Raw genomic sequence first — 27084 nt, 5'->3', positions numbered from 1 at the left:
GATACTTTACTAAGGAATTTCAAACATAAGTCCATAAAAAGGTTGAGATGTAAAATCTTTGAGTTCTGTGTTGATCCTATGACTTGGTTTTGTGTAAGTCAAATGACAATCCACTAGCACTTTAAGTTTTTAGCCTTTGAAAAATACTTTTGCATTTTTTATATACACAGTCATATCCAAAATAAAAACATCACTTGAAACTTCCATTAACTTTTTTTTCTTGTCTTAGATAACATCATGAACAACTTGAGAAGAAAAGCCTAGAAAAATAAGTTAAATTCACCAAAATTGGCAAACATGGGTAACTTTTACTTCAAAGATTGTAGAGTAAATAAACAGATACATCTTTCAATTGGGCTTTCAAGCAATTATACAACAACGCATGTACTCTCAGCAACATCACTAAGACAGCAATGGATGTTCTTCAGCTTTTACCTGTTGTAATCCACAATAGGGTTTCCAAAACTTCTGCACATTGTGCTTTTCATATCAAATTTTTATTAAAGTCTTAGCTATTTTCTAAATGAATATCCTTTTTATTGGATTTTTCCAATTACAAATGAAATTTAATTTTACATCTATCATTAGAAACAACACTTACAATGGGACTGTACAAATTTAGGTCAAAATAAAAATATATGTATTTTGTGGTTTCATAAAACTTCATTTACTGTATCTTTAAAGAAAGCAGAAGTAACAGCAATATATGTAAAAGTAATGATTTAATGACTATAAGCAAGACAGAGCAATAGAATTGTGCTTCTTTTGCAGACGGGGGACAATGAAATGTTTAACTACAATTTCCCCATACAAACATGAAACAATATTCATAGAGAATAAACACCCTCACAAATAACTGATGGGTGATGAACAAGTTCGACCAAAGCAAAACACAAACTGAAAATTGTTGGGGATATTCATACTTTAAATTCAACACGCTCACTGTATTTAAAAACTAATACCTGTAGAAGCTCACAATAAATTGCTTCTATTTCCAGACGTTACAGAGAGGGCATATTCCACTGTTTATAACTGTAACAGCAATTCTTAAGTTTGAAATTTCCACTATGCCACATATTAAAATAATTTTAGATAAAATGCCTTCTTCCAGCAATTTGCTGGTTTATTTAAAATATTTGTTTTAGAATTACAGCGATCAATATGCATTTTAAAAACACATTAATTCCATCATAAGCAATGGGAAATGAAGAAAGCATTTCCAATTTCCTTAGTGAAAAGTTTTTCTTTAATGCAACTATTAATTTTAAAAGTAAACAGGTATTACTAGAGAAAAATCAGTATTACGATATGCCAATCGCTTCCAATGGAACAAAATTTAGAATTAAATATCCACATTAAAAATATCCTATGGTGATAAGGCTCAAACATAGGTATCTGCAAAGGTCGAACCAGTTGGGAGAATTTTAACAACCATCTCTGAATGCATGAAACACAATATTTTCTTTATAGTATTTATAAATATATCATACAATACTGTTTCCTGTTATGTCGTATACCAATATGGCATTGTACAATAAGCATAATGCCATCTGATTCATACAAAAGCGAATCATTTAAACAAGTCAGTAAAATAAACGGTAGTACCCGCTTTTAGGCTTACAGATTGTAAAACTGAAGTTTACTTTCCTTTGATCGGTTTCGCACAGCAACAGAGAAGTAAAAATCAAACAGGAATCAAAATGGCTAAATATGCAAGAAATTGTTATTCACAGTGACATGGCTACATAGAATGCATTATTCTATGCATATTCTTTCCATTTGTTGAATTTCAAGATAAAAAGCACTTGTTTTCTACAGGTTCACAAAACAGCATAATAACAAGAACAATCAGGGAGGATGTAATGTAGGCGTTAGTTGAGATTAACAAACTATGGCCCAATGTTTATAGCCACTGCAGAAGATTTTCAAATCCAAACAATGGTTACAGAAACCATTTCACATCTGTCCTAACACACAGAAAAACATCTTGCCTGCTTTCTCAGAAATCAATTCTTTCGAGAAATAATCTTTCTTTTCAATTAACGTCCATATGAATATCACATCTAGTCCATCTTTTATAGCCAAATTTAACGTCACTACAAAAGAAAGCAAATTGGACGATAGTCACATGTATTAGCATCTATAAAGCTGTAATGGCATGAAGATATCTATATAAATCAGGGGTTTAAAATTTTTTTCCTCAACAGTCTCAGGTATCAACCAGATGAAGTTGCTGATGACCCATTTACTGACGATTTTCGAGGTCTATTGGCAAAAGAAGATTGGTGGTTACCGCTGGGGCTGCTGCTGGTTCCATTCATAGTGCTGGAAATGTGAGGAAACTGAGGATGAGGAGACTGGACTGGAGTGCCGGGGCTGGGCAAACAAGAAGAGGTGGAGGGAATACCTCCTGCTGGGCTGTTGGCCTTGTCACTCCCAGAGTCACTTTCCAGTTCTCCAGCGTTTGTCAGTCCATCTCTCTGATGACTGATCTTCATTCTTTTACAAGTAGGTCGAACTCTGTATTTCAAAGGAAGCGGACCATTCTATAAAGTTAAGAGGAAAAAAAAAAATCAGTCTTAGATCTTTAAGTACAGTCTACAAAAATAACCTGCGAGCATCAGGTACGCTACTTACCCTTCTCCAGGTATAAATGTAGGCAATGTCCATTAGTGTATAGTAATCCTTTAAAGGTTCCTCTTCATACATGACATCAATCTGTTGAAAAACAACACTTCAATTATTAAGTGTCACAAAGAATGATGGTAAATCTAGATTTTTTTGGCCACCTAAATAGAATCCAAAAATGCTTTTAAAAAACATTTTCTCCAAACATTTGGACAAAGAAAGAATCCCTCTGGAAACTTCAAATGAGGGAAAACATTTCTTGAAATTAGTAAGGGATTTGTTTTCACAGCATAAAACAGAATCCATACCAAATATTTTAAGAGCGATTTCCAAATAAAGTACTAAATTAAAAAAAAAATTCCGTTGCTTTTTTGGGTGTAGAATCCAAAAAGAAAAATGTCATTGAAATTTTTTTTTAAAGATTTACATAGAATGCATGAAGACTATAAAGTAGATACCTGGAAAGTATTAGGTATGTCCATTTTACTTCTGAGAAACTTTCTTAGGTGCATCACAGTCATTGCTGCTGGGCATCGTAAATACCTTTTATCATTCACCTAAGAGCATATTTAAAAAAAATAATTTTTTAAAATTCCTAACTTTAAGATTTTTTTTTAAAGTAAAAAAAAATAGATGTCTGAGTATGACAAAAGGTACGAATACCAAAGCTGAGATTTGACTAAGTTCTCAGCTATACTTTGAGTTTGCTATTATTATAAATACTAAATGAACAGATTCCTTCAGTACATCAAAGCATTAAACATTAATTACTGAAAATATTTTGTAAGAAGAGTAATCATATATAAGATAAATTCTATCTAGTAACTATTGAATACAGATCACTCTTAAACAACAAACGTGATGATTTTCTTCTATTTGATAGCAACATCTGACCCTAGGATATGCTAAAGAGCAACATACACCCTCATAAAATCTAGAATCCAAACAATGCATCTTCTATGTGTTTTTGTATCATGGAACATACCTCCTCCTTAGATTTCTCCTTGTCTTTATTTACTTTCCGATCCAATCTAAGAAACAGATAATTTATTAGGCAAACAATGTATCTAATAAATATATTAGCATAAAACACATTTCCTAAAGAATTTACCTGTTCTGGTCAAAGAATTCAATGGATAAACTTATTATTTCATCATCAGTTATAATTCTCTTATCTTCATCTGCAACTTCTCCTCTATCTTCATTAGAGCCATTGGCAGCTATAAAGACATTTTTAAATTCAATTTTTAAGAATTAAGTATTTAATTAAATATTATACATATAGAAGAATGGAATTGGTACTTTTAAGCTTAATTTTAATAATTTACTGGATAAGTTCTCCCTCCAAATAAAATGTCTTTCCCCCTCTAAAGAGTTTACCATCAGCTGAAGGATGAGCTGCATAAAAATCCCTTCTTCTCTTCATTTCATCTAAAGAGGAGGAAAAAAAAGACTTAAACATAGCAGGTAAAACTGATAAATACTTTTTAAAAATTCATTTTTAAGCAAGTTACTCACTTTTGAAAAGCCCTGGAACTAATTTGTATACAATATCTTGAAGAGTTTTATCTGACCTGAAAAAGAATAAATTAGAAAATAAACTATCAACTAATATGGCAAAAACTAAAAATGTTTATTAAGTTTTTAAACATTCTTTGTTTTCTCTGTTATAGTATTTTACTTGATTGTAACACTGTCTATAACTACATCAACATGATAATTATGATAAAACTTCTTTATGTAGTAGCACTGTTTTTTAATTAGTAGAATACTCTATTTTATACTCACTAATAAATTCTTCACATTTCACTAAGTCAAGAAAAGTGTGCCTTCCAAATTACTGAATTAGCTAATATGAAAGAGAACAAAGAGGAGAGAATGGAAGCAGTTTAAACACATGCACTCTTGCTTGTCACAAGGTCAATAAAGCAATGCAAAAATGGAGAACTAATTCCATTTTTAAAAATGATTTTAAAAAATCTTAAAATCCCTTGAATAATACTGAACTCTGTTTAAAGTTAGTCATCATTAAAATGGCCAAGAAATTAAGGGCTATCCTCCTCTACAAAGTACACGCATTAGACGGTGACTGAAGGGTAAATTTTGTGTGAAGAAATAAACACTAAATTCAATAATTATGCAATTACAAACAATGTTTTTAAACATTTTCCTACCTTATATTCAGTAGTGGTCTGGTCTTGTGAACTTGGACATCACAGATAGGACAATACTTGCTGGTCTCCAGGTAACGCACAATACACGTTTTACAGACTAGAAATAAAAACACAAATTTTTTAAAGTTCAGGAAGTAGATGCTAAGCAATAAAATTAGTGTGTCAGAAATAGAGAACTAGTAGTAACAAAATGGTAAATACCAAAAGGCATTTCTAATTAAATAAACAAATTCAGTTAATATCCTGAGAACACTTATACAATTTATATTTATACAGTATTTTATTAAATATGCATTAACAAAAAGTCACTAAATGCAAGAGCGGAAAACAACTTCTTCATTTTGTACCAACATTCTCAAGGACAGTGGGAATTGTTAGTTTTCAAATTTCAGGACAAGATGTTAAATATACACGACACAAGAAAAGGTCTAAAACTGTGTACTTACAGGAATGTAGACATTCTATTATGGTTGTGGCATCAATGAAGTACCCTCCACAAAGCACACACATTAGGTGGGGATTTAGCTCAGTGATCTTGATTCTGGTTGTTCGATGCATTTCTGCTTGATAAAAGATCCTGCAAGACAAAGAAATATTGGCCATAATTCACAGAAAGAGATTCGAGATTATCTCCAACTCCCAGTAACTATATGCTCTGAAATGCTGAAGGAGTTCATAAAACTCGTTTAACACTGTGCAGCTGGACTGTCCCAACGTCTTCTACAGAAAGAATTCACTGATCAGACCTCAATCAGTTCTACAGAAAAGGTGAAAAAGGATCCAAGAAAAGTAATCTCTGGTTCCTCAGGTCATTCCAGGAGGGAGAAGAAAAGGTCTGGGGTGGGGGCTGGGAGCTGAGAGCATTCGGGTCTCTTTCTTCCATTTGTCCTCCAGCCCAGCAGCCCCACGGCTGCTGCAGACGCTACACGCTCCCCGCAGATATTTACCAACCGCTAGGGCTTGTTCCAGGACTCCAAATTTAGGGTAAAACTTCCTTATGGATCTTCGATCGAAAATCCAGGAGCATGCCCTGGCTTCCCAGGGGTTCTGGTTGTTTTAAGCGGTTCCGGCAACCAGAACCAGGCACGTTTTGACGCGATACAAAGGGAAAGCAAATTCTGCTCTATCTGCATCCCTGGCATTTCCGGAGCTGGGTGCTGGGGCCGTAGGAGAAGCACCTCGAGTCGGCCTCGGGCTGGGGCCTGAGCGCGCGGACGCCCGGGGGCCGGGGGGCCGGGATGCGGAGGGGCGGATCCGGCGGCGCCCGGGGCTCCGTCTCGCTCCGGATTCGGAACTCGCCTCTGTCGGGGTTTCCATAGCAACTTACACTTACACTTGGCATCCGGCCACCGCTGCAACTCCGCGCGGAGCCGGGCCGAGCCCGTAGCTTCGGCGGGCGTGCGGGGCTGCCGGGCGGCGGCAGCGGCGGGCGCGGGGGAGGGGCCGGCACGGCGCGGGGGCGGGGCCGCGCGGGGGCGGGGTGGGGTGCGGGCGCGCAGCGCGGGGGTGGGGCGGCCCCACGAGGCCCGCCGCGCTGGGGAGCAGGATTCTGGCCCGAGGCGACCCGGCAGACAGCCTGGGGGACCCCGGAGCGTGCAGTGGTAAAGGAAAATGCAAACCGCACTCCGGCCATTTCGGACACTCTTGGGGGCCTCTTTCCACGTCGACTCGGCGCGAAGAGCTTGTTTCAGATCTTGACTCTTTCGGTCTCTCCTGTTAGCAATCACTAGGTCAAAAATTTCATGAAGGGATCTTTTGAGAATTGCCAACTGTGCACTTAGCCCGAAACCGTCAGGGCTCAAATTGCAGAGATGTTTATTGAACTGAAACTCTTTAAAGCTTTCTTCTCTAATAGGAAGTTCTTCTGTAGATTAGGATGAGCGATACAAAGTTTTGGAAAGGCTGAAAACTGAAATCTGTTTCATAGCAGACAAGAAGTGGTCAAAGCCTTGTGTTTTACCTGAGCTATGCTGGATAGAGGCAAGAAAAACTACCTGAATCGATGGCAGTGACAATAAGTAAAGAACCATGTGACCAGCCCATTCCCAACGCTAAATCAACACCTTGTCAACCCAGAGCACCGAGAGCAGAGAAAAACAAATGTCATTTTCTCAGCCTCACCTCCATGCAAACCCCACACAATGAAATGCTATTCCCAACAGATATCGTATGTTATAGAAAAGTCACGGTGGGGAACTGTCAGCAACAATACAATAGCGGACAATCAGGGAAGTCAATTACTTCGTGCAGTATGCTTGAAAAATGCATTTCTTACTCCCACTTCATTCATTTCAGAATCTGAAATAAGACTAAGCTTCCAGACTTATCTGAAGCACATTCTCAAAGCTGCCTTGAACAGAAATCTAGGAACTTGTGAAACTTGAAGATGCATCTGAGGTTTTAATTCTCAGGGAATTTTAATGCAGGAGAGGGAAATACTAATCAACACAGCTCAATGGCTGAAACTAAAAGTTTTAGAGTACTAAAAAAACACACACACACAACAAAAAAAACCGGTAAAAACAAAACAAAGCCTCTTTTATGAAAAGTGACCACAGTGGCAACCAGTGACTTCAACCAGAAAACGTCATGTGTGACTCCTCAGTTATCTTTGGATGACTTGTTTAGAGGAATATTGTCAACATATTGTTAATATAAATCTAAGTGGGATTACAGAGGAGTTGTGGATGGAGCAGTGTCCCTAAAGAGTAGCAATATTTAATTCTATTGTACTTGGTGATTAAAGACAAGTCTTCTTGGTTCTCAAAGAAAACTCTCCTTATGAAACAGCAGGACCTTTACTAGAAAGATAGTTAGCAAGGTGATACTTCTGTCCCCTTGCAAAAGCACATCACACTAATGCCACCGATCATGAAGTTCAGGAAGGGGCATCAATAAAAACAGCTGCCTTTATTTCTCCTCTACTTTACATAAAATCAACACCAGACAAACACAAATATTAACACACAGAACAATCAGACCTCAGTGAAAGGTTATCTACTGGTTGGCTTTGAACGTTTAAGTCTCATGTACTTGACCAAAACCCTTTCAAATTCATTTTAAGTCTTAATTCACACAACTCCTCTACTTCAATTCACAAGAATTTGACCACAACCCTATAACCATTTATCATGCTAGTAAATACCACTTTGTTACTTGTATAAGAATCAGTTCTTTATCTTTATATACCACTTGAAAGTACTGGGAACCTAATGAAGACTTCCAAAACATCTGACATGCTTGATAAGGTTTCAGAAACAATCTCTTGCACCTTAGAAAGAAAAACCTTCTAGGTTCCACCACAGAACTGCCAGTTAAGCAAGCAAAAATGCACCAAACATACAATGGAAAAAATACTCAATAGTTTAAACTTGCCATTATAACATACTCAGTTGGGGCTGTCACTTTAGTTGGAGGCCTAACACCAGTAATGTCAAAATGAAGGAAAACAGAAGCAAGTTCTTATGTTAACAATCAGCTTGACTATTGCAATCTAACACATGCAAATAAACTCCATAACCCCAGTTGGGGCTCCCAGGTCAATACAAGTATGGGTAAACTTGGGGTTAACTTGACTTCTAGGGAGAATTTTACCTTTGGGGGCACTTAATGCACATCCAAGGACTTGATGGTAGAACATTAATGGAATTTTCAAGTACAACTAAATGCTCACTTTTCTTACAGAAGCGTGTGTATATGTGTGTGTATACATACACACATGCATACACAGTGACTTATATGGCTTTAAAGATACCAGGTGTAAATTTACACAAGTAGGTTATTTCAAACACCTTTGCACTTTGGGGCAGATGTATGGGAATGAACTCAAATATTAAAAAAATATATGTTTGCCCACAAAATCAACCTCTAAGGGATTCTACTTAAAATAAAACTCAAATGTTAATATAGTCTCATAAGTTAGCATATGCTGTTAACAATTGGCATCCTTAGGTTTCAAGACTTTAGCGTAGCATATAATATGTTTCCAGAACTTGGGGGTTAAGCTTCCTATAAAATATAGGTTGAACTACTCATAACATTCTAGGCATCACCAACCTACACTTGGATTTGAATAATATGCCCATAATTTTGCCTACTTTAAGGGAAGGGGTTAATACATGCTTGTATTTCAAATACTGAACCGTGACCACTAAGCCCACTAAATCCTTTTATTGCAATTGGGAATGATCAAAGTCTCTATACTTGTTTACTTCCAATTATTAACTGTAAATCTTTGGGAAAAAGATCATGCTATACGGCTGTCAAACCCAAAAGACTGCGTAAATATATGCCATCAACTTTTTAGTGCTCGTTTTCCAAAGCATCTCCTCACCACATGACCTAAGCTGACATTTACCAAACCTGTAAAACGTTGTGGACTTGAGTCATGGTTCTAAGTGCATCCCATACTAGAGGTTGAGAGAAAAACTGTAGTCTCTGAGAGAGAAAAAAACAAAAAGAGGAAAAAAGAAAGAAAGAGAGGAAACCTCTTGCAAGACTAACGTCCACTCACCATCATCACTCCAAAAAAAGCTCCAAATTTGAAATGCCCACTTCCCAGTGAGCACGTCCCAAGTAATGTTTGAAGAACTTATCCAAGACTCCCAACAAATAACACCTTGAAAACTTTACCATTTTAAACACAAACGCAGGAGACCTTGGAAACAACTGGGAACCGCCATCTTACAAGCCATCCAATTTCTCACAAGTGTCCCTCCAACTTAAGTTAATAACATTTTTGTTCGGGCTCTCACCAGCCTAACATCCACCTTGGCGGGATCGCTGCCCCCCACGCAACCCGTCCCTATAAAATGGGGGCGTTCTCTGGCTGTTTAAACCCCTCCAAAGCCCTTTCTTCGGGAGAGGAGGGAAGCCACTTGACCCAAGCAGCTCCCGATTTCAGGCACCCGTCCCCGTTTCATCAAAATCTACCTCTCAACAAAAGGCGCCGTGGCCGGGAGAGCCGCAGAAGCTGCAAATAGAAGTGTTCTTCTCGGGGGCCATGTGCGTCGCGAGGGTGTAGAGGGGCGCTTGGGGGAGAAAGGAACTAAAACGTGGGGCCGCGCGCGGCGCGTCCGGGCTGGAGCGGGCGGCGGCTGGAGCGGCGCCGAGGCCGGCTGGCGGCGGCGGCGCGGGCTGCGGGTCGGTCCCGGCGCCGCGGGAGTCGGCGGGCGGCGGCGGGCGCGCGCTCGCGGGCGCGGGCGGCGCGCGGGGCCGGGCGGCGCGCGGGGCCGGCGGGCGGCGGGCGGCGGCGGCGCGGGGCTCGGCGCCCACGCTGTCAGCGCCCTCCCGGCCGGCGCGGGCGAGGCGCGGGGGGGCCGCTCCCAGTCCACCGGCGGCCGGTCCGAGCCCGGCGCGACCCCCGCCGCCCCCAGGCCCCGTCCCGGAGGCGCCTCGCCTCCTACGTACCCGGAAAAAGCAGCCGGCGAGAAGCGATCGCAGCGGGCGGAAAAGACAATGAAAGTTAAAAGTCGTTCAGCAGAAAATGAATGTGAGCCAAGCGGCCATCTTGAAGCGAGCTGCAGACGCTGCTGTCAATGGGCAACGAGCGCAGCCGAGAGGAGCCGCGGCCGCCGCGCTCGGCTCATGCTGCCTCCCGAGCCCGGCCTCCTCCTCCTCCTCCGCCTCGGCCTCCTCCTCCGCGGCCTCCTCCTCCTCCTCCTCCTCGGCCTCCAACGCCTCCTCCTCCTGGGCCTCCTCCTCCTCCTCGGCCGCCGCCGCCTCCTCCCGCTCCGCACTCGGGGGAGGGAGCGCGCGGAGGGGGCGCGATCAGTATTATTCTGCGGGGCTGGGAGGTGTTTCTAATCCGGATCGGGGCTCCCTCGCCAACATCCCCATTGTCTCGCCCCGATCTCTGCCTTTAATACTACGATTATTATTTCATAGTTGCCGTGGGGGGAGGAGGGGGGTGGGGGGCGCCGTGTGTGTGCGTGCGGAGAGGCGGGGGGAGGGGAGGAAGGCTGAGGAGGGGGAGGGGAGGGTGGAAAAAAAAAGCACCGCTGAAGGCAGAGTGGAAACTGACACCGGCTCCAAAATGGCTCAGAGTCCGCCCGCCCCCTCCCCCCGCCGCCCCCCCACCGGGTCACGTGCTCCCCTCATTCCTTAAGGGCGGCCTGGGAATTAGTGTCGGTGTAGTCGGGCCCGCGGCCGCCCCCTCCCCTCGGAGCAGCGCGACCCGGCCCCCTCCCCCTCGCTCGGCGCGGCGGCGGCGCTGGCGCGGCTGCGGAGACATTTCTCCACAGCGCCACACGCGCCACCCTGCTCTCGGCGCGGGCATCGCTCCGGCCCCGCAAGCAGTTCAGCCCAGCCCACCCCACCCCCCGTTATTTCTTTCTTGCCGCCGCCCGCCTCCGCCCGCGGTGCACACGTCCGCGGGCTCCAGCCGAGGAGATCGCCCGGCCGCCGCCCCCCGCTCGGCCCCACGGGCTGCGGCCCAGACTCCGGCGCCGCGGCGCGGAACCTGCGACCGAGTTGGGCTCGCGGAAACAACAGCGCCCGCCCCAGTCTTCCCGCGGCCGCGCCGGCCCCCTTCCCCGCCCGCCAGTGGCCGAGGCGGGGCGCGCGCGGGCAGCCGCTCGCTCCGGGCAGGAGCTCCGCGCGGGGCCGGCCGGCCGGGCCGGGCCTCCGGAGCCCCACGGGCGAGGGTCGGGCTGCGGGCGAGCCCTCGGGCACAGGTAACGGGACGGGCCAGCTCCCGGCGCGGGGCGACCGCGCCCTTTCCCCACGTCCCGAAGCTGGGGTCTTAAGGCAACCCCGAAGATCGCATCCTTTCCCCCTACGCTTAACTTTAATCCTGAGAAGAGGCGATCGTTAAAAGTTAACGCCAATCGTGTCTGCGTTTTCAAAGTAATAATTAACAAACTCAAATCCAAACAAACTCTCAGCACTCTTTAGTGGGAACAATTTATTTATTCAGAATATAATACTGTCTGCTTCCTTTTGGAAGACTTGGAAAAGATCAAATATGATCAGTGTACAGATAATACTAAAGATGATTCAAATACTTAGGCAGACTTTCCCTCTTAACCCTTTCACAAGTGTAAAAGAAAAAGTGTCAAAATTGATGAGTGACACAAATCCAAAAGAAAAAATTTGTTCTCCTGAAAAGGAAGACATCCAGCTCGCAGAAACGATGGTTCGGCGGAGGCAAGGCGTTCCTGGTCTTCCTCTAGACCGGGGCAGATCGTTAACTTCCCCAAATTACAACTGAGTTGCTCTTTCCAGGCTTTTCGAAGCATCTTTAAGTTTCCCTACTAAGTCCTGAAGATGTGTATGATGAATCGTTTTTAGGATAAAAACACAAGAAAGAAGTATCCAACTTTGAGAAAGATGCAAGAAAAAAGTCGGGGGACACTTTCTAAACAAGTTTAAAATTCACAAAGATTTTAAACCTTTGACAAACCACTATCAAAAGAAGGTTTTCTTCTAAAATATAAAAGATGTAAAAAATTAAAAGAAGGTCAATAGAAAGTTTTCCTCTAAAATATCTCATCTTCAAATGGGCTGCTTGCCCTCAGATGTGAGATATAGTTTCTAACTGAATCCTCTGAACAGGCGAAGTATATCAAAATTAAAATTTCTCAAGTTATCTAACAAAGATTATGCTGTATTCACATCTTTTAAAAGTTTAAAGTTTGATTAATGGTTACATTAAAACGACTCTGCAGGAGATCCCTTTTGAAAAATTCAATCTCATCAAAATTTCAAGCAATGACCTTCATTTTTTTAAGTGGTAAGAAATAAATTCGTTGTCATGTCCATTAATCAATGTAATTTTTAATTTCCCCAGTCTTACACTGGCAATATAAACAGTTTTAGAATTTTTGTATACTTGCTCCTTTATAAAAAGTCATTTACAACTACTGTTTAAAAATCATGTTTTGAGAGTTTAATTCAATTTCTGAAAGCAAAGAAGACATTTTCAAAGCCAAGCTCTTCCTTTTGCTTTGTCCTATTGGCTCACACTTATCACAAATAGAAGGAATTTACACTCAACACTACACAAGTTTATTTTAATTGGAGGGAACAGCAAATGCAGACCAATTCTGTTAGTAACATCGTAATTTCAAAAGCGAAGCCTACGTTAAAATATTGCTTTTGAAGCCCCCTCACCATTAAATCCTTAACCAACCTTCATTATCTACTGACAGATGGTTAATTTTCTTTTGAACTTTACATAGGCATAATTCTCAATTAAAAATCTGTAAAAAGGTAGGCATATTCACAGATCCTAATACTGTACCTGTAATTGTTCCATGTTGCAACTAAAACTAATCTCTGGGTGGGATCGGGAATCAGTGTTCTAGGGAAGAAAAAAATGCTGTTTATTTAAATCAAGGAAATTTTAAATTTCATTACACATTTAATTTTTAGACAGGGCTTATGTATAAATACCTCTACATTTAAGGTCACCAAATATGCAGGTCTGTACATCTTATCAAGTTGATTGGTCTAAAACAACACAACACATTGATTTCAGTCTTTAACTCTTACTTTTTTAAAAAAGTTCCCTAAGTTCCCCTAGAAAACAGTTTGTTAAACTTTACCTTTATCTGATATTCCAAATGCCAAGAAACATCAGTTATATGAGGGAAAGATCTGCCTATACTGAAAGATACAATGATAATTTTGTACATAATAGCTACAGGAAAACTTTTAGTATTTATCTTCACCAACAATGGTGTCTATCACCTCCCCACCACACACACTATTTTAATCCATTCTGAATTTAAAACATTGTTAAACTTTATTTTCAAGTTCTGAAGAGTAAAGAGCATTTTAAAAATTATCTCCATAAGCTTTATCTTTAAAAACATTAGCTTAACTGCAATTGTTTCACTTGCCCTTTAGCCCCTTTTCTTTTGGTCTAGATCCCGTTTTTTTGTCCTGTTTTGTTTCACACCAACACTCTCCATTCATACCTGCAAGTAAAAAGTAGCTCAGCTTGACACCTTATACAGGACCTACCTTCCCAGTAGGATTTCTAGGGAATTCCTATTATTCTGGGAGGAAAAAAAAGAAAGAAAATATGTCTTTGCAAACAGAGTAGAAGAAAAATAGTAATTGTTAATTTTTAAAAATTTAAGTAAGTAACCTGATATTCCGTGCAAAACAATTCTATTCTCTCGCTGTCAAATTTACAGTCTTCTAGATAAGTGCTAAAGAAAAAAAAAAGCCTAAGTTTAGTCTCCATTTTAAAAACTGAAATTGGAATCATAAAGGTACTATTTGAAAACAAATGGATATTTAAATAAATCCTGTACCTTAGAGTTGATTTGTCAGCTCTTTGCTTTCCAGCCTCCAGTATGTAAGTTGCAGCTGCTGCATGACAATGTTTTAAAACCACTGGATCGATATGTTTCAAGTCTGGGTGATCTAAAATAAATTAATTGCCAGTGATGCCTGTGACAATAAATTCTTTATAGTCCTGTTTCTAAAAAGGGATTTTAATTTGGGTAAAGAACCCTCTCTAACAAGATAACAAGAAGAATTCAACTATAAGGACTGGAAATTATAAGTAAATGAGATGTGCAACATGGTCAATGGCAAAACAATAAAGATCACACATCAATAATTATGCAATTACCTGGTCAAATTACCTTCTTTTACTTTACCTTAATACTCTTATTTTTTAAAAAACATAGTCCTAGAGTAAAATATACAGTGGTCACTCTAAAGCTGGAGTAAATTCCGAGGAAAATAAGAAGATAAATATTTTATATGGTGTAAATTTAAGAATGAATAAACTTTCCTTCTAAAGATTAATTTTATGCTAACTGGCTCCATGGACATTAACACATGGAGGTGGGGGAGAGGGAACGAGTTCAGAATATAAAATACAATTTTCAAAATATTTTCAGGTTTCGACAGCCATCCTTTCTTTTTTTTTTTTTTTTTGAGATTAACCAGGTGGCGGTTACTATTTTCGTTTAAAGAACTTCCACTTTCATACTTTTTGTACACGTGTTTAGCTCGTGAAACTACAGGAAAAAAATTTGAATTGTTGAGATATTTATATTTAAGAAAATCATGTAATAGCGATCTGTCTTAAAATATGCCTCCATCCATACTGACACCGCACTCCGCAATCACTGACCCGACCACTTACAAGAGACTCGCCTCCTGATAACTAGTGCAGAACAAAACATTATGCACCATATTTTAAGGGTCTAGGCGTGGAACCTGTGCAAAACATATTGAACTAGAGTGTTGGAATGATCAGAGGATCTTGAGGTATTCTCTAAGATGAAAAATGTCAACACTATTTGACGTAGTAATTACTTTGGAAGCAGACCCTTTAAAACCTTCGTCAACCTAGCACTGAAAGCTTGAATTGCAGGGAGCTGCCCTGATGAAGTCCAAGTGTCAAACAGCCTTTGCCCCAGACCAGGCTGAAAACCTTAGATGTTTAGGCCACAAACAAGACTTGAACACCGGCTTTACAAAGGAACAAAGAGCCTGGGAGGGGAAATCAGGCCAGGAACGTGTAGCTGGCTGTGTGCAGGTGCCAACTGGGGAGAGAACAATGCTCAGGGTCCGATGTGGGTTCTGGCAGAGCCACATCCCCACACTCCGTCCGGAGCGAAGGGCAAACCCCGGAGACTTCCTCTTCCCGGGGCTTTCCCCTTCTCGCTCCATCTCGCTCCTCTTCTCCGAGCGCCCCTCCACCCAGGCCGATCCAGCTCAGAGCCCAGCGGCTTACCTAACACGGCCTCGTCCGCCTGGGCGTCCAGCAGGCTCTGGAAAGCCGCCCGGAGGAGAAGCGTGAAGGCGTTGGAGTCGAAGGAGCCGGGATCGGCCAGCATCTGGAAGCCTTTCTGCACATACTCCGAGAGCTCCATTGTGAGCGCGCCGTGACCTTCGACACGCGCACCACGTGACACGCGCCGCGCGCTCAGCTGATGCGGCCGCGCGCGCACGCGGCTGGGGCGGCGGCGGAGGCGGCGGCGGCGGCGGCGCGGGCTGCGGGCCTCCCAACCCGTGGGCTCCCCGCCGGCCTCCCGGGCCGCTCCCCGGCCCGCGACCCCGGCCACCCGCCAGCCGCCGCCGCCGCTTCCGTCCAGTCCTTCCTTCTGCGCCCGCCGCTAGGGCCGCCGCGCCTTAGCGCGAGGGGCGGCCCGGGCTCTTTGTGGACGCGCTCGGCGCTTTCTCTGCTCTCGGCGCTCACCTAGGACTGTCACCGGCTCCTGCGGGGCCCGCGGGAGCGCTCCCGAAAGACCCCTCGGGAGGTGGTGATGGTGACGGGATCCCGGCCCCCACCGGCCCCGAGAACTACGCCTTCCCCACTCCTCGCTCAGCGCGAAAGCCTGCGGGAAGCTCCAATCGGAGGCAACTGGTTGGTTTTTGGTTGGGGACTTTTTTTTAACTCAACAGCTTAACCCCCAAGCACTGCCCTTCTGTGAATGAGACTGTAGACGTCTAATTATAATTCTTGCTTATTTTTCCTCTTTCATTGTCATTCCTGGAATACGGCAATTGATTCCTTCCTGCGTGGTGTGTGTGTGTGTGTGTGTGTGTGTGTGTACACATGTATACATATAGTGCGCGTGTGTAGGTGCTGTACTTCGACAGTTAAGGGATTAATATCTTATTCACGAACATATTGGACAGAATTATTAAAAATTTTAGATGCAGCTACAAATAAACACCTTTCAAAAGCAAACTGATAAAAATTTTGTGCTACTGTGCTCACAGCATCTATGGGTCCTGTTTTAATTAGTCAAGCTATCATATTTTTATCAAATAGTTATCTTAGTAAAATGGCAAAACTAAAAACTATTTACTAAAAACTTAGTAAATAGTTAAGAATGGCAAAATCTTTATCAGAAGTGAATACCCATCATTTTAAAGGTTCAAATATTGTATAAAGTTTAACTTCCCCTTTATAGTTATACGAATTTGGAGAACAAGAGTGATTCTTAAAACAAAACAAAAAACTGCATCAAAGTAGATTATGCATTTTTTGATCAAAAGAATTTAAAAAGGAAACTCAAAGTGCAGTTCTTTCCGGGTGGAGGGGCGGAATAAAGAACGAGAAAGATGTTTTAGTCTTTCAAATAATGCCTCTTAGGAGGCATTATTTGAAACAGACTCACCATGAAACACTTTTTGAGGCATAATTTAGGTGTTTATTTGAAAAAAAAGTTTCTAACGAATACAGTCAACATTTAACCTTGCACCAGTGCATAAAGAACACCTGATTTCACAACAACAGGACGCAAATGGAATAATTTAGCATCAGTAAAGATTGAGTAACTACTCAAGTTCTCCTTTGAAGGCTTTGAAAGGCATGTGAACTAGCTCTCCACTTCGGTGAGCATATAGGAGCAGTGAAGGATTTGAAAGTCTCCCTAGAGTCTTTATGAAACAAACACCTATTAATCATGTTCATCTTTTCTTCCCATCTCTCATTTTCTTTCTAAACTCCTTGTTTCTCCTCAGTAGTAAAACGTCAGTTGAAAAATGTCCAGATATCTGATTTGCATAAGGGATATTTTACAGGGCAGAGTTGTGTAAAAGTTAAACAATATTAACAACACCCAAGCTCATTACATCTGTTACATATTTTATGACCTTGCATAATATTGATTGTTAATACTCTAATAGAATTTGAGTTGATAACTGTAATCATACTCAATTTAGTGTCAAAAAGGAAAGCAATAATGCTTGAGCATAGATTTTTAAATGCTGTTTTAAAAGAGGAAAGTAATTCAATTAAATGTGACTTCCTGGGTGTAAAAGTTAGGAAATTCACAAGAATTGTTTCTGTAATAGCTGTCATGTTACTCTCCTGTACATATATAAGTCCTTTCTCTTACAAGGCATTTGTCGTCTTCTACCTAAATGTGTTTATGTGTTAGGCCCAAGTGATGGGTATATTTCCAGCTCACACAAAAATTTTCACCATAATGTTTTCTGATACTAGAAAAACTGAATTTTTCTCCTGTAGCTACATTTATTTCAACTCCCTTTGTAGGAGGCACAGGATTAAGTATTTGTTTAAATGTAGATAATACATGTATTTCTTTGACAAGTAAGCCATTGAAATACATTGAAGTATAATTATTAAAAGGCATGATTACACAGATGTAGACTCTGTTGCAGCAATAAAATCAATATATTCTATATTATTAGAAAAACTAGGTATGAAAACATTCTGAAACTATGGGGGAAAAACTATTAAAAATTTTTGCTTTGATCACTGAAAACAGCATTGGAACTTTCACTAGACTTAAAACAATTCTGCAGCCTTAAAGCCAATCGACTAAATTTGCCCTGAAAGAGCCTTTTAAAATAACAATTATGTGCAGCTGAAAACAGCAAAATAGATGTTCAATGATCTTCGTGTTAATAATGTATTTTTCCTTTTAAACTGCAAATTTAAGATAGATAATGCTGCTAAATTTGTTTTTCTTTTTGAGAATGTACAAATTATTCAAAGGATGAGAAAGTATTTTTAAATGTTTTTAGAATGTTTTAAAATACATTGTATCCTTTGAGCTGGTTAGTTAACTTTTTCTTTTTTAGAAAACAATTTAATATTGGCCTCTGCACCATGAGTACAATTTAAATGTGCTGGGGCATTTACAGGATCTATGTGGTCAGCTTTTCCCAAAGGCCTCATTGGTATATTTGTTGGTTGCAATTGTTTTTATTTCTAGTATTTATTTTTTAGACTGTATAAGTACTTTTGCTTTTGTGCCGAGGAAGCTGAGGGAAAGTATTACTTTAGATTGAAGAGTTCCTTGAATACCCATGGGGAGGAAAAAAAAAAAAGCCAATATGCTTAAATGCCCATGCATCCAAAAGTTTTTACTGGCATACATACTATGTTCTTGCGGGGTTCTATTCCACCCCTGCACGTGGAATACCTGCTCACTTTCCAGAAAGAAGAAAGTTTAAAATGCTTAAATATTACCTAGACACACGAAACATCTTCTCTCTGCCCCCTCACGGGGATTCTTTGGTGGTTAGTGATCTTAAAGCCTTGAGATAAATATTAATAAAAATAGAATTTATTATTTTAAAGCTACTTTAACCACAAATGGACACTTGGGAGGAATGCTTAACTGAATTAACATACGGTATTTGAAAGTATAGGTCAAAACTATTTCAGTGAAGTTTATAAAATCTATACACATTCTTTTATTAAATATCTTAACTTGGCAAGGCATAGATTGGGTCTTGGAATTCGAATGGTCAAGTTTTTGCACATTTATGACTACAGAGTTCAGTGGTTTCAAATTGAGTCTTGTGTCACATGTTTTCAAAAGACCACATCAAGCATTCAGAGGGAACAACAAAGGTTTAATTTTCAAATTAAGCATTTAGTCCAATCTCTAATAATTTATAAATGGTCATTGCTACAGTAATTAATATAGGCAAATACAACCTTTTCCCTCCCTTATTCATATAGCCTATCTTGTATATGAGGATTTTTTGATAAAACTCAAATTTATTTCAATGGAGCTAGTGCCTTAATATGTGAGAAAAAGTGAAATGCTAGTCACATTAAAGAAGTTGGAACCATAGGAATGAAAATCAATGATACAATGTTCTCTAAAGTACTACAAAATTCATGCTTATGGTTTTGCACAAGCGTTTTGAATTTTTCCCCCAAAACTTTTATTCAAGACATTTAGACTAATTAGCACAACTTCTATTTAAGTAGTAGTTTCATCATTTAGTACTATTTTTTAAATTTCCTTTTTCAGATAGTTGCATCAGGAAAATATCAAATATAAAACTTCAAAATGTGGTATATGATAAATATTTCAAATCTAAGTTGTAACAGGTTAATTATCATGCTACTAAGAAACTGAGTTTCTTAAAAAGATAAATATCAAAGCATTTCCTTTGAAATTAAGAAACTATAATTTTGTCAAACTTTGCAAATAGGAAATTCTATAGTCAGGATGTTTAAAAAGGAGAATACTCTTGAATTTTTAAAGTGAGATTTGGGAGCTATCATCAAGAGTGTCCTGCCTTGATTTTGTTAGCTACTTGAGTCAGAATGAAATAATTCTGTAATATTAAAAGAATGTACATAAGTATCAAATGATAATTTTTAATATTAAATCTTTGTATCTAAGCAGTCTATGGGTTTGAAAGGATTTTCTACATATTGGAAAAGTCAGGTCTGCTCTTCAGGGTTTCCTTTAGGAAGTTTGATCCCTTATTTTGAAGCCAAGCAACTAATGTCACATGGGAATATCTGAGTAGTACTGACTAAAATTGTGAAGTCTTCAGCTAGGAAGAAATGAGGAATTGGTTTCTTAAAAGGAAATAAAATTTTTAACATGCAGTTTGGCAAGAGATGAAGGCAAATTTTAATTTAAAGGTAAAGAAATTAGAAACAAGGAAGGCAATCATACTCCACAGTATATTTAATGAGAAAAGAACAGGTTGAATTGTGTGTCTTAGAATTTCTCTACATGGACAAATGGAAACTATTTACTTTTAAATTATTACAATGTACTTATCTTTTGTATGGATTATAAAAAGTAAGTTTACTCCTTAAGTCACCAGTGAAGTGATATGAAAATTAGGAGCTGGCCAACCATCCAATAAAGTCTGTCAAATAGAGAATTTAGATAATAAACAGTTTCCCCCTCAACAACAGGTTGGTTTTATTCTCTACTTCACTTATAAAGATCACCGCTTCAATTTCCTACTTCATTGATCTGGGATCAGCCAGAATGACCCATGGGTTAGCTAGAAGAGAATGAAAGTGAAGCATGGACATGTTGAAACAAATTTACTTTGATAAATATATCTGATTAATTCTTCCATATGCATGCAGACTGTCCTTTAAATTGTTATTTTACATTTTTAGAGAGAGAGGGAGAGAGAGAGATTGAATATTTTTTGAAGGAAGGAAGGAAAGGAGGGAGGGAGGGAGGAAAGTTTTTCCCTTCCAGAGAAGAAATGTTACAGAAAACTTATTTACTGTTTATTTTCTCTGACACAGTCCATTACACCAAGATTCTCTTAGCTCCACTGAATTTAACTAAGCCTCACAGTCATGCTCAAAATGGACCAGAAGATCATCTGTCATGTCCAGAACCTAACCAGTTTTAACATGGCTTACATTTAGACTATAACAACAGAAAATATCTAAGAGATTCCCTTCCTTTTTGGTCCTGGTTTTGGACTTTATTCTAACACTGTATTTTCTCATACCTTAGAAACTGAAGTTTTGACCAGATCCATGAATTCCAACAACAACAACAAAAAGGAACAAATGGGCCTAGTCAATGGAATATTATTGTCTAAAGCCAACATTTTTTAAAAGTTTGTATTTTGAGAGCATGCTTTTTATATATTAAAATTTGAAATTTAAGTAATGTATAAGTATTCATATTTATTTTGTTTAAAGGAGTATAATTTAAAAAAAGAGGAAACAAAAAATAAAAGTATTTTATATACTAAACTCAGGTAACAATAATCTATACTTGCTTATAAAATGAAAGATTTGACCATCATTTATCAAATGAATTATTTCAGAAGAGAAGTTATATATATAAGAATGCATGATCTGAATTAAATACATTGCCAACACTAAAGAAACTATACAAAATGTGCTTTTAACTCATTTAAAGTAAACATTTAAACCAAAATTAATATATTAAGAGAGATTACTTTGTAAAGAAAGGCTTAGGTGAAAGTTTTAATATTTTGAAACATATGATATTTTAGATAATACTGGTTAAGAATTTAACATTTTAATTATGGTTGTTTTGAATGGTGTTTTCAAGAGAGTACATATTTTTATGTCCCTTGTCAAAATAAAACATAGACTTGAAACAATTTTATGCAAAGTTCAGTCTAACAATACTTTAAAAAAATCCTTAGAATAATTGTGTTCAATTCTCTCACATATTTTTTGCATATATAGAACTATTCAGAAAATACTTTATTAATTTATTTTTAATTAAAGTATAATTGACTTACAATATTATATTAGTTTCAGGTGTACAGCATAGTGATTCGATATTTTTATACATTATAAAATGATCACCATGATAACTCTTGTTACCATCTGTCCCCATACAAAGTTATTACAATATTATTGACTATATTTCCTATGCTGTACCTTACATCCTGGTGATTCGTTTATTTTATAACTGGCAGTTTGTATCTCTTAATCTCCCTCACCTGTTGCATTCATCCCCCCTACAACCCCCTCGCCTCTGGTAAGAAAATAAATCGTTTATACATAACTGATTTTTACACCATGGTAAATGCTCAGAAAGTAATTTTCTAGACTGTTGTGAAAACAAGTGCCTATGAAATAGATGAAAATTTCCATTTTTTTCTCCCTAAGTGTTTGATTGTTTTCATTAAGTTTAAAACATAAATAACCACAGTTGTTCTAACTCTTTCAAGTGTAATTTTCAAAATTACATTCCTTTTTGTAAGCATTCTAATCTGTACTTTATGGAAAGGAATGGGGAGCAAGATTTATAAAATCATTTTAATGTCATAAAATACCAAGAAAATAATGACTGGCAACAGGGTGAAAGGGAGAGTTGTATTAATATGGGCAATTTAGTCCATGTTATTAGAAACTTGGACTTGAGTTACTAGTATCTGGGTAATTACTCAACTTTTTATTTTGTGCTAAAGTAAATAGTCCTGGATCATTTGGAGCAACAGTATTCTAAATCAAAATTAATCAGATAATTGGCAACTTTTATTTGACTTGCAGTGCTCTATAAATTATAGACCGAGAAATGAGGAGAAATTTGGTAAAGAATAATAATGTAGATGGTAATACATGGCCAAATGAGGCCTAAGGAAACTCTGAATTTTTATATGCTTTTCTTAAAATCTGAAGGTGACAGAAGATTTTTAGTGAGGCCCAACTACAATATATAGGTGAGTAGTAGAGAGTTAAGAAAACTTGTTTTTTTAAAAATAGTAATTGAATTAAAATATTTGTGAATTGAAAGGAAGAATTGTTTTATAAGACCAGTGGTGTCAATAAAGAGATACATATTTTGTTTTATAAATTTCTATAGAGAATATTCACTCTACAAAGGACTCTTTCCTTCAACAGTGTAAAATGGAAATATTGATTTTACATTTGCCAATTATAATAGAAGGAAAATAATATTCTACTATGTATGTTGTGGCTTTGAAGGTTGCCTTAATTTTGTAACAAGGTGGACATTAATAAAAATCTAAAGTTCAGAGGCTTGTGAGATATTTTAACCAATGATTAATGTGTTTTTAGAAACCTAAAAGCATTTTCAAACTAATACTTTTTTATTCATTTAAATTTCATTTTGCTTTTATTCTGTTTCTAAAAGTTGCTCTGATCAATATTTGTCTGTAGAGACTATGACATTCTATGATGACTAATGTTCAAGTTGAGTCATAATGATAGTCTGTTATATTAAAATCAAGAGTGACTATAGGAAAATAGTCATTTTGCAAGCAAACATCCTGTCAAGTAATGGCCAGGGTAGCAGGGAGCATACGTCATAAAGTAACAGACTTAAACCTTTAGCTATGCCTTAAGTATCTGTCCATTGACATAAATGGCATAAAGACAATCTAATTGTGTTTGTCTTAAGCTTTTTTTCTTAGCTGCCCTTTATTTTATTAAAGTTTTAGAAAATAGTGTAAAGAGAAAGACTTGGTTAGATTTGAACACACTCGACATAATTCCTAAGATGATAAAGAAAAAGAAAACCTTTCACTGAGATGTTATCAGAATCTCAGACATAGTTTTACATTATGCAAAAAGTTTAAATAATCATTTGATCATTCCAGCTAAATACAATAATTGAAGAGTAGATAATGCTACTTTGTGTATTAGAATAATATCGTGCCATTCTTTGAATGAAAATAGTTGTTACTCTTTTTTTTTCCTTTAGGATATCTGAATAATTATATGAATAATATTTTGGAAATGTAAGAGTTTAAATGGAAAATTTAGGATTAGAATTTATCTCCAGTTTCAAGTGGAATGTCAATTTTTCAAATAATATACTTGATTAGGATAAAAAGATTTATTGAAAAGGAATAAAAAAAATCTTTTGTGGAGTACTTATCCAGAGATATATTCTGGATAAATAGGGAGATTTTCATAACTCTGCTTTAAAAGTTTATTTTTATCTTAATTGTAAAGATCACTATGAAATTATATAAATAAGTTACAATGCCTTCTTAAAGTATACTGAAGCTCATGGAATTTAAACCTTTATGGTTGTTACTTCTTTACTTTTTTACTTTGCTGTCCTTAAAAAGAGTCCTTTTATTAGACGAGTACCAGGTACATGACAGACAGTCAATAATATTTATTGAATGAATGAAGGCAGTACAGAACATGGAGTCAGAGAAAATTGGGTTTAAATTCCTTTCCTACCTGCTTCTAGTTCTTGACCTTATTTTCTCTTCTCATTTTTCTCAAATGTATGATGGAAGTAATAATGGCATCTCTTTCATATGGCTCTTGAAAAGCGTTCAGAGCCTAAGTATGTGCAAAGCATTCAGAGCCCAGCCTTAGCATGTGCTCCATGCATGCAATTATAACCAAATAATGTGATTATGTAATTTTGAATTTGGTTTTCACTGGCATAGATTTTTTCCATTCAGATTTACAGCTGTTGTGCACATGATACAACCATCTGAGGACCCCAAGCACATAAGCCCCTACTTAGAAAATTAAATAAAAACCTTCTGGGCTGCCTAGCACTTCTTTACAGTGAGTCTGACAGAGCTCTCTTTTAATAGCAACCATCATAAGATACCCTCAAAGACCTTGATGACAATAATTATCTTACCCTTCATCTCTTGGTCCCCCAGGAATCTCAGAATCCAGGCCGGTGTCCGTTATGGTCAGCCATCCTGTAAACACCTCCATCTTCCGAAGGCCTAGTGGGCCATTCCTTCTCTTCCCACTGGTTCTTACCCTAGTTTTTCTTAAACCATTTCCTTTGGTTAGCAACTCATTAGAAAGTATCCAGGAGCAAAATCAATACATCTTCACGTTTTCCTCTGGAACATCTCTTATTTATTTTTATCTTAACTGTAAGGATCATTATAAAGTTATATAAGTTACAATGCCTTCATAAAGTATATCAAAGCTCATGGGATCTAAACCTTTCTGGTTGTTACAGCAACTGTCAGTGAGTTGCTGTCTCATCCTCTAGTTAGAGTAATGCATAACTTGTGGTCCTTTGGGCTCTGCTTGGAACATCTTTGCAATGCCACATGCTTCATAAGGCATCGAGAAGATAAAGTAAACTTAAAACAATAAGGAAGGACTTCCCTGGTGGCACAGTGGTTAAGAATCCACCTGCCAGTGCAGGGGACACCGGTTCTATCCCTGGTCTGGGAAGATCCCACATGCCGCGGAGCAACTAAGCCCGTGAGCCACAACGACTGAGCCTGTGCTCTAGAGCCCGCGAGTCACAACTATTGAAGCCCGCGCACCTAGAGCCCGTGCTCTGCAACAAGAGAAGCCACTGCAATGAGAAGCCCGCACACTGCAAGGAAAAGTGGGCCCCGCTCGCCGCAACTAGAGAAAGCCCATGAGCAGCAACGGTAGACCCAATGCAGCCATAAATAAATAAATGTATTAAAAAAGAACCCTTACCTACCGTGGAATGGAGGACAAACGGTTTAGAATATGGAGGTTTAAACTCGACAATTCCGAAGTGTTGAACAATTCAATGGGTTTTGGCAAATGTATGCAGTCATGTAACCACACCACACTGAAGAAGCAGAGCATTGCCATGATCCCAAGTTTTCCGTCTTCCCCTTTACAGTCATTATACTTGCCCCACCCCTGATCCCAGGCAACCATTGATTTACTTTGTCTCACTATAGTTTTGTCTTTCCTGGAATGTCTCACAAATAGAATCATTCAGTTTGCAGTTTTTGCATCTGTCTTCTCTTAACAAGTATAATATTTTTGGATTCACCTATGTTGATGCATGTATCAGTAGATCATTCCCTCTTATTGTCGAATAGTATTCCATTGTATGGATATACCAGAGTTTGTTTATTCATTCACCAGTTGGTGGACATTTAGATTGTTTCTAGTTTTTGGAGATTATGAATAAAGACATTTTAACAGGTGTGTAGTAGTATATCACTGTGGTTTTAATTTGCATTTCTGTAATGTCTAATGATATTAGGCATCTTATCATGTGCTATCTGCCATCTGTATACCTTTATTAGTGAAGTGTGAATTCAAATCTTTTGCCCATTTTTTATAGGGTTATTTTCTTATTGAGTTTTGAGAGTTCTTTATGTATTCTGTATACATGTCCTTAATCAGATATGTTTTTACAGATATTTCTGTGTATATTTTATGTATTGTCTTTTCATTTTCTTAAGAGTGTCTTTCAAAGAGCAGAAGATTTAATTTTTGATTAAGTCCCATTTTTTTCTTTTATGGATTGTACTTTTGGTGTTGTGGCTAAGAAACCGTTCCTTAACCAAGGTCACAAAGCTTTCTCACCTAGGTTTTCTTCTAGAAGTTTTACAGTTTTAGATGTCACATTTAGGAGTTTGTGATCCATTTTGAGTCAATTTTTATATATTGTGTGATATATGAATTAAGTTGGGGTTTTCTTGCATGTGGATATTCAATTATTTTGTCCCATTTGTTGGAAAACTATCCGGTCTTCATTGAATTACCTTTCCACTTTTGTGAAAATTCAGTTGACTATATATATGTGGGTCTATTTCTGCATTTTCTGACACATTGATCTGTGTGTCTATCCTTTTGCCAATACTGACACAGTATTAATTACTGTAGCTTTATGCAAGTCTTAAAAGCAGGTAGTGTGAGTCTTCCAACTTCTTTTTTTTTTTTTTTCAAAATTGTTTTGGCAGTTCTATTTTGTTTGCTTTCTCCACATAAATTTTAGAATCTGTTGACTTCTACAGAAAGGACTGCTGGGATTTTGGTTGGGATCACATCGAACGTGTAGATCAACTTAGAGAAGAAATGATAATATTGAGTTTTCCAATCCATGATAATGGTATGTCTCTACTTTTATATATATGTCTCCTTTGATTTCTCTCATCAGTGCTTCACAGTTGGGCATGCAGATTTTGTACATATTTTGTTAGATTAATGCCTAAATATTTTATGCTTTTGGTGCTATTTTAAATGATACCTTTTAAAATTTCATTTTTCTAAGTATCCATTGCAAGTATATAAAAATACAGGGCTTCCCTGGTGGCGCAGTGGTTGAGAGTCCGCCTGCCAATACAGGGAACACGGGTTCGTGCCCTGGTCCAGGAGGATCCCGCATGC

General features: G+C 38.5%; 2 protein-coding genes across 4 annotated transcripts; both read right to left on the bottom strand.

Annotated features, from left to right (window-relative positions):
- Positions 1 to 288: 288 nt before the first annotated feature.
- BMI1 (BMI1 proto-oncogene, polycomb ring finger) lies at positions 289 to 10704 on the bottom strand. 3 transcript variants are annotated; one of them, XM_082647232.1, is made up of 10 exons: positions 10212 to 10704; positions 5249 to 5379; positions 4803 to 4899; positions 4147 to 4202; positions 4009 to 4059; positions 3740 to 3848; positions 3614 to 3659; positions 3087 to 3185; positions 2638 to 2718; positions 289 to 2546 (listed from the first exon to the last, which is right to left on the bottom strand). In XM_082647232.1, the coding sequence occupies exons 2-10, from the start codon at positions 5358 to 5360 to the stop codon at positions 2217 to 2219; spliced, it is 981 nt and encodes a 326-aa protein (XP_082503358.1). In that variant the 5' UTR covers positions 5361 to 5379; positions 10212 to 10704; the 3' UTR covers positions 289 to 2216. The 3 variants fall into 3 exon arrangements, with proteins under 3 accessions (XP_082503358.1, XP_082503359.1, XP_082503360.1); XM_082647233.1 differs by lacking the exon at positions 10212 to 10704 and adding an exon at positions 9735 to 9828; XM_082647234.1 differs by lacking the exon at positions 10212 to 10704 and adding an exon at positions 5981 to 6075.
- A 993-nt stretch (positions 10705 to 11697) lies between these two features.
- On the bottom strand, positions 11698 to 15659 carry COMMD3 (COMM domain containing 3). The gene is made up of 8 exons (XM_082647235.1): positions 15505 to 15659; positions 14066 to 14177; positions 13897 to 13960; positions 13770 to 13804; positions 13349 to 13409; positions 13197 to 13253; positions 13045 to 13104; positions 11698 to 12062 (listed from the first exon to the last, which is right to left on the bottom strand). The coding sequence occupies exons 1-8, from the start codon at positions 15641 to 15643 to the stop codon at positions 12003 to 12005; spliced, it is 588 nt and encodes a 195-aa protein (XP_082503361.1). The 5' UTR covers positions 15644 to 15659; the 3' UTR covers positions 11698 to 12002.
- Positions 15660 to 27084: the final 11425 nt, after the last annotated feature.

This window comes from Grampus griseus, assembly GCF_964374135.1.
Source record: "Grampus griseus genome assembly, chromosome: 2".
Lineage (NCBI taxonomy): Eukaryota > Metazoa > Chordata > Mammalia > Artiodactyla > Delphinidae > Grampus > Grampus griseus.
The sequence above is the reverse complement of the archived record's forward strand: the minus strand, read 5'-3'. Positions and strand labels throughout refer to the sequence as shown.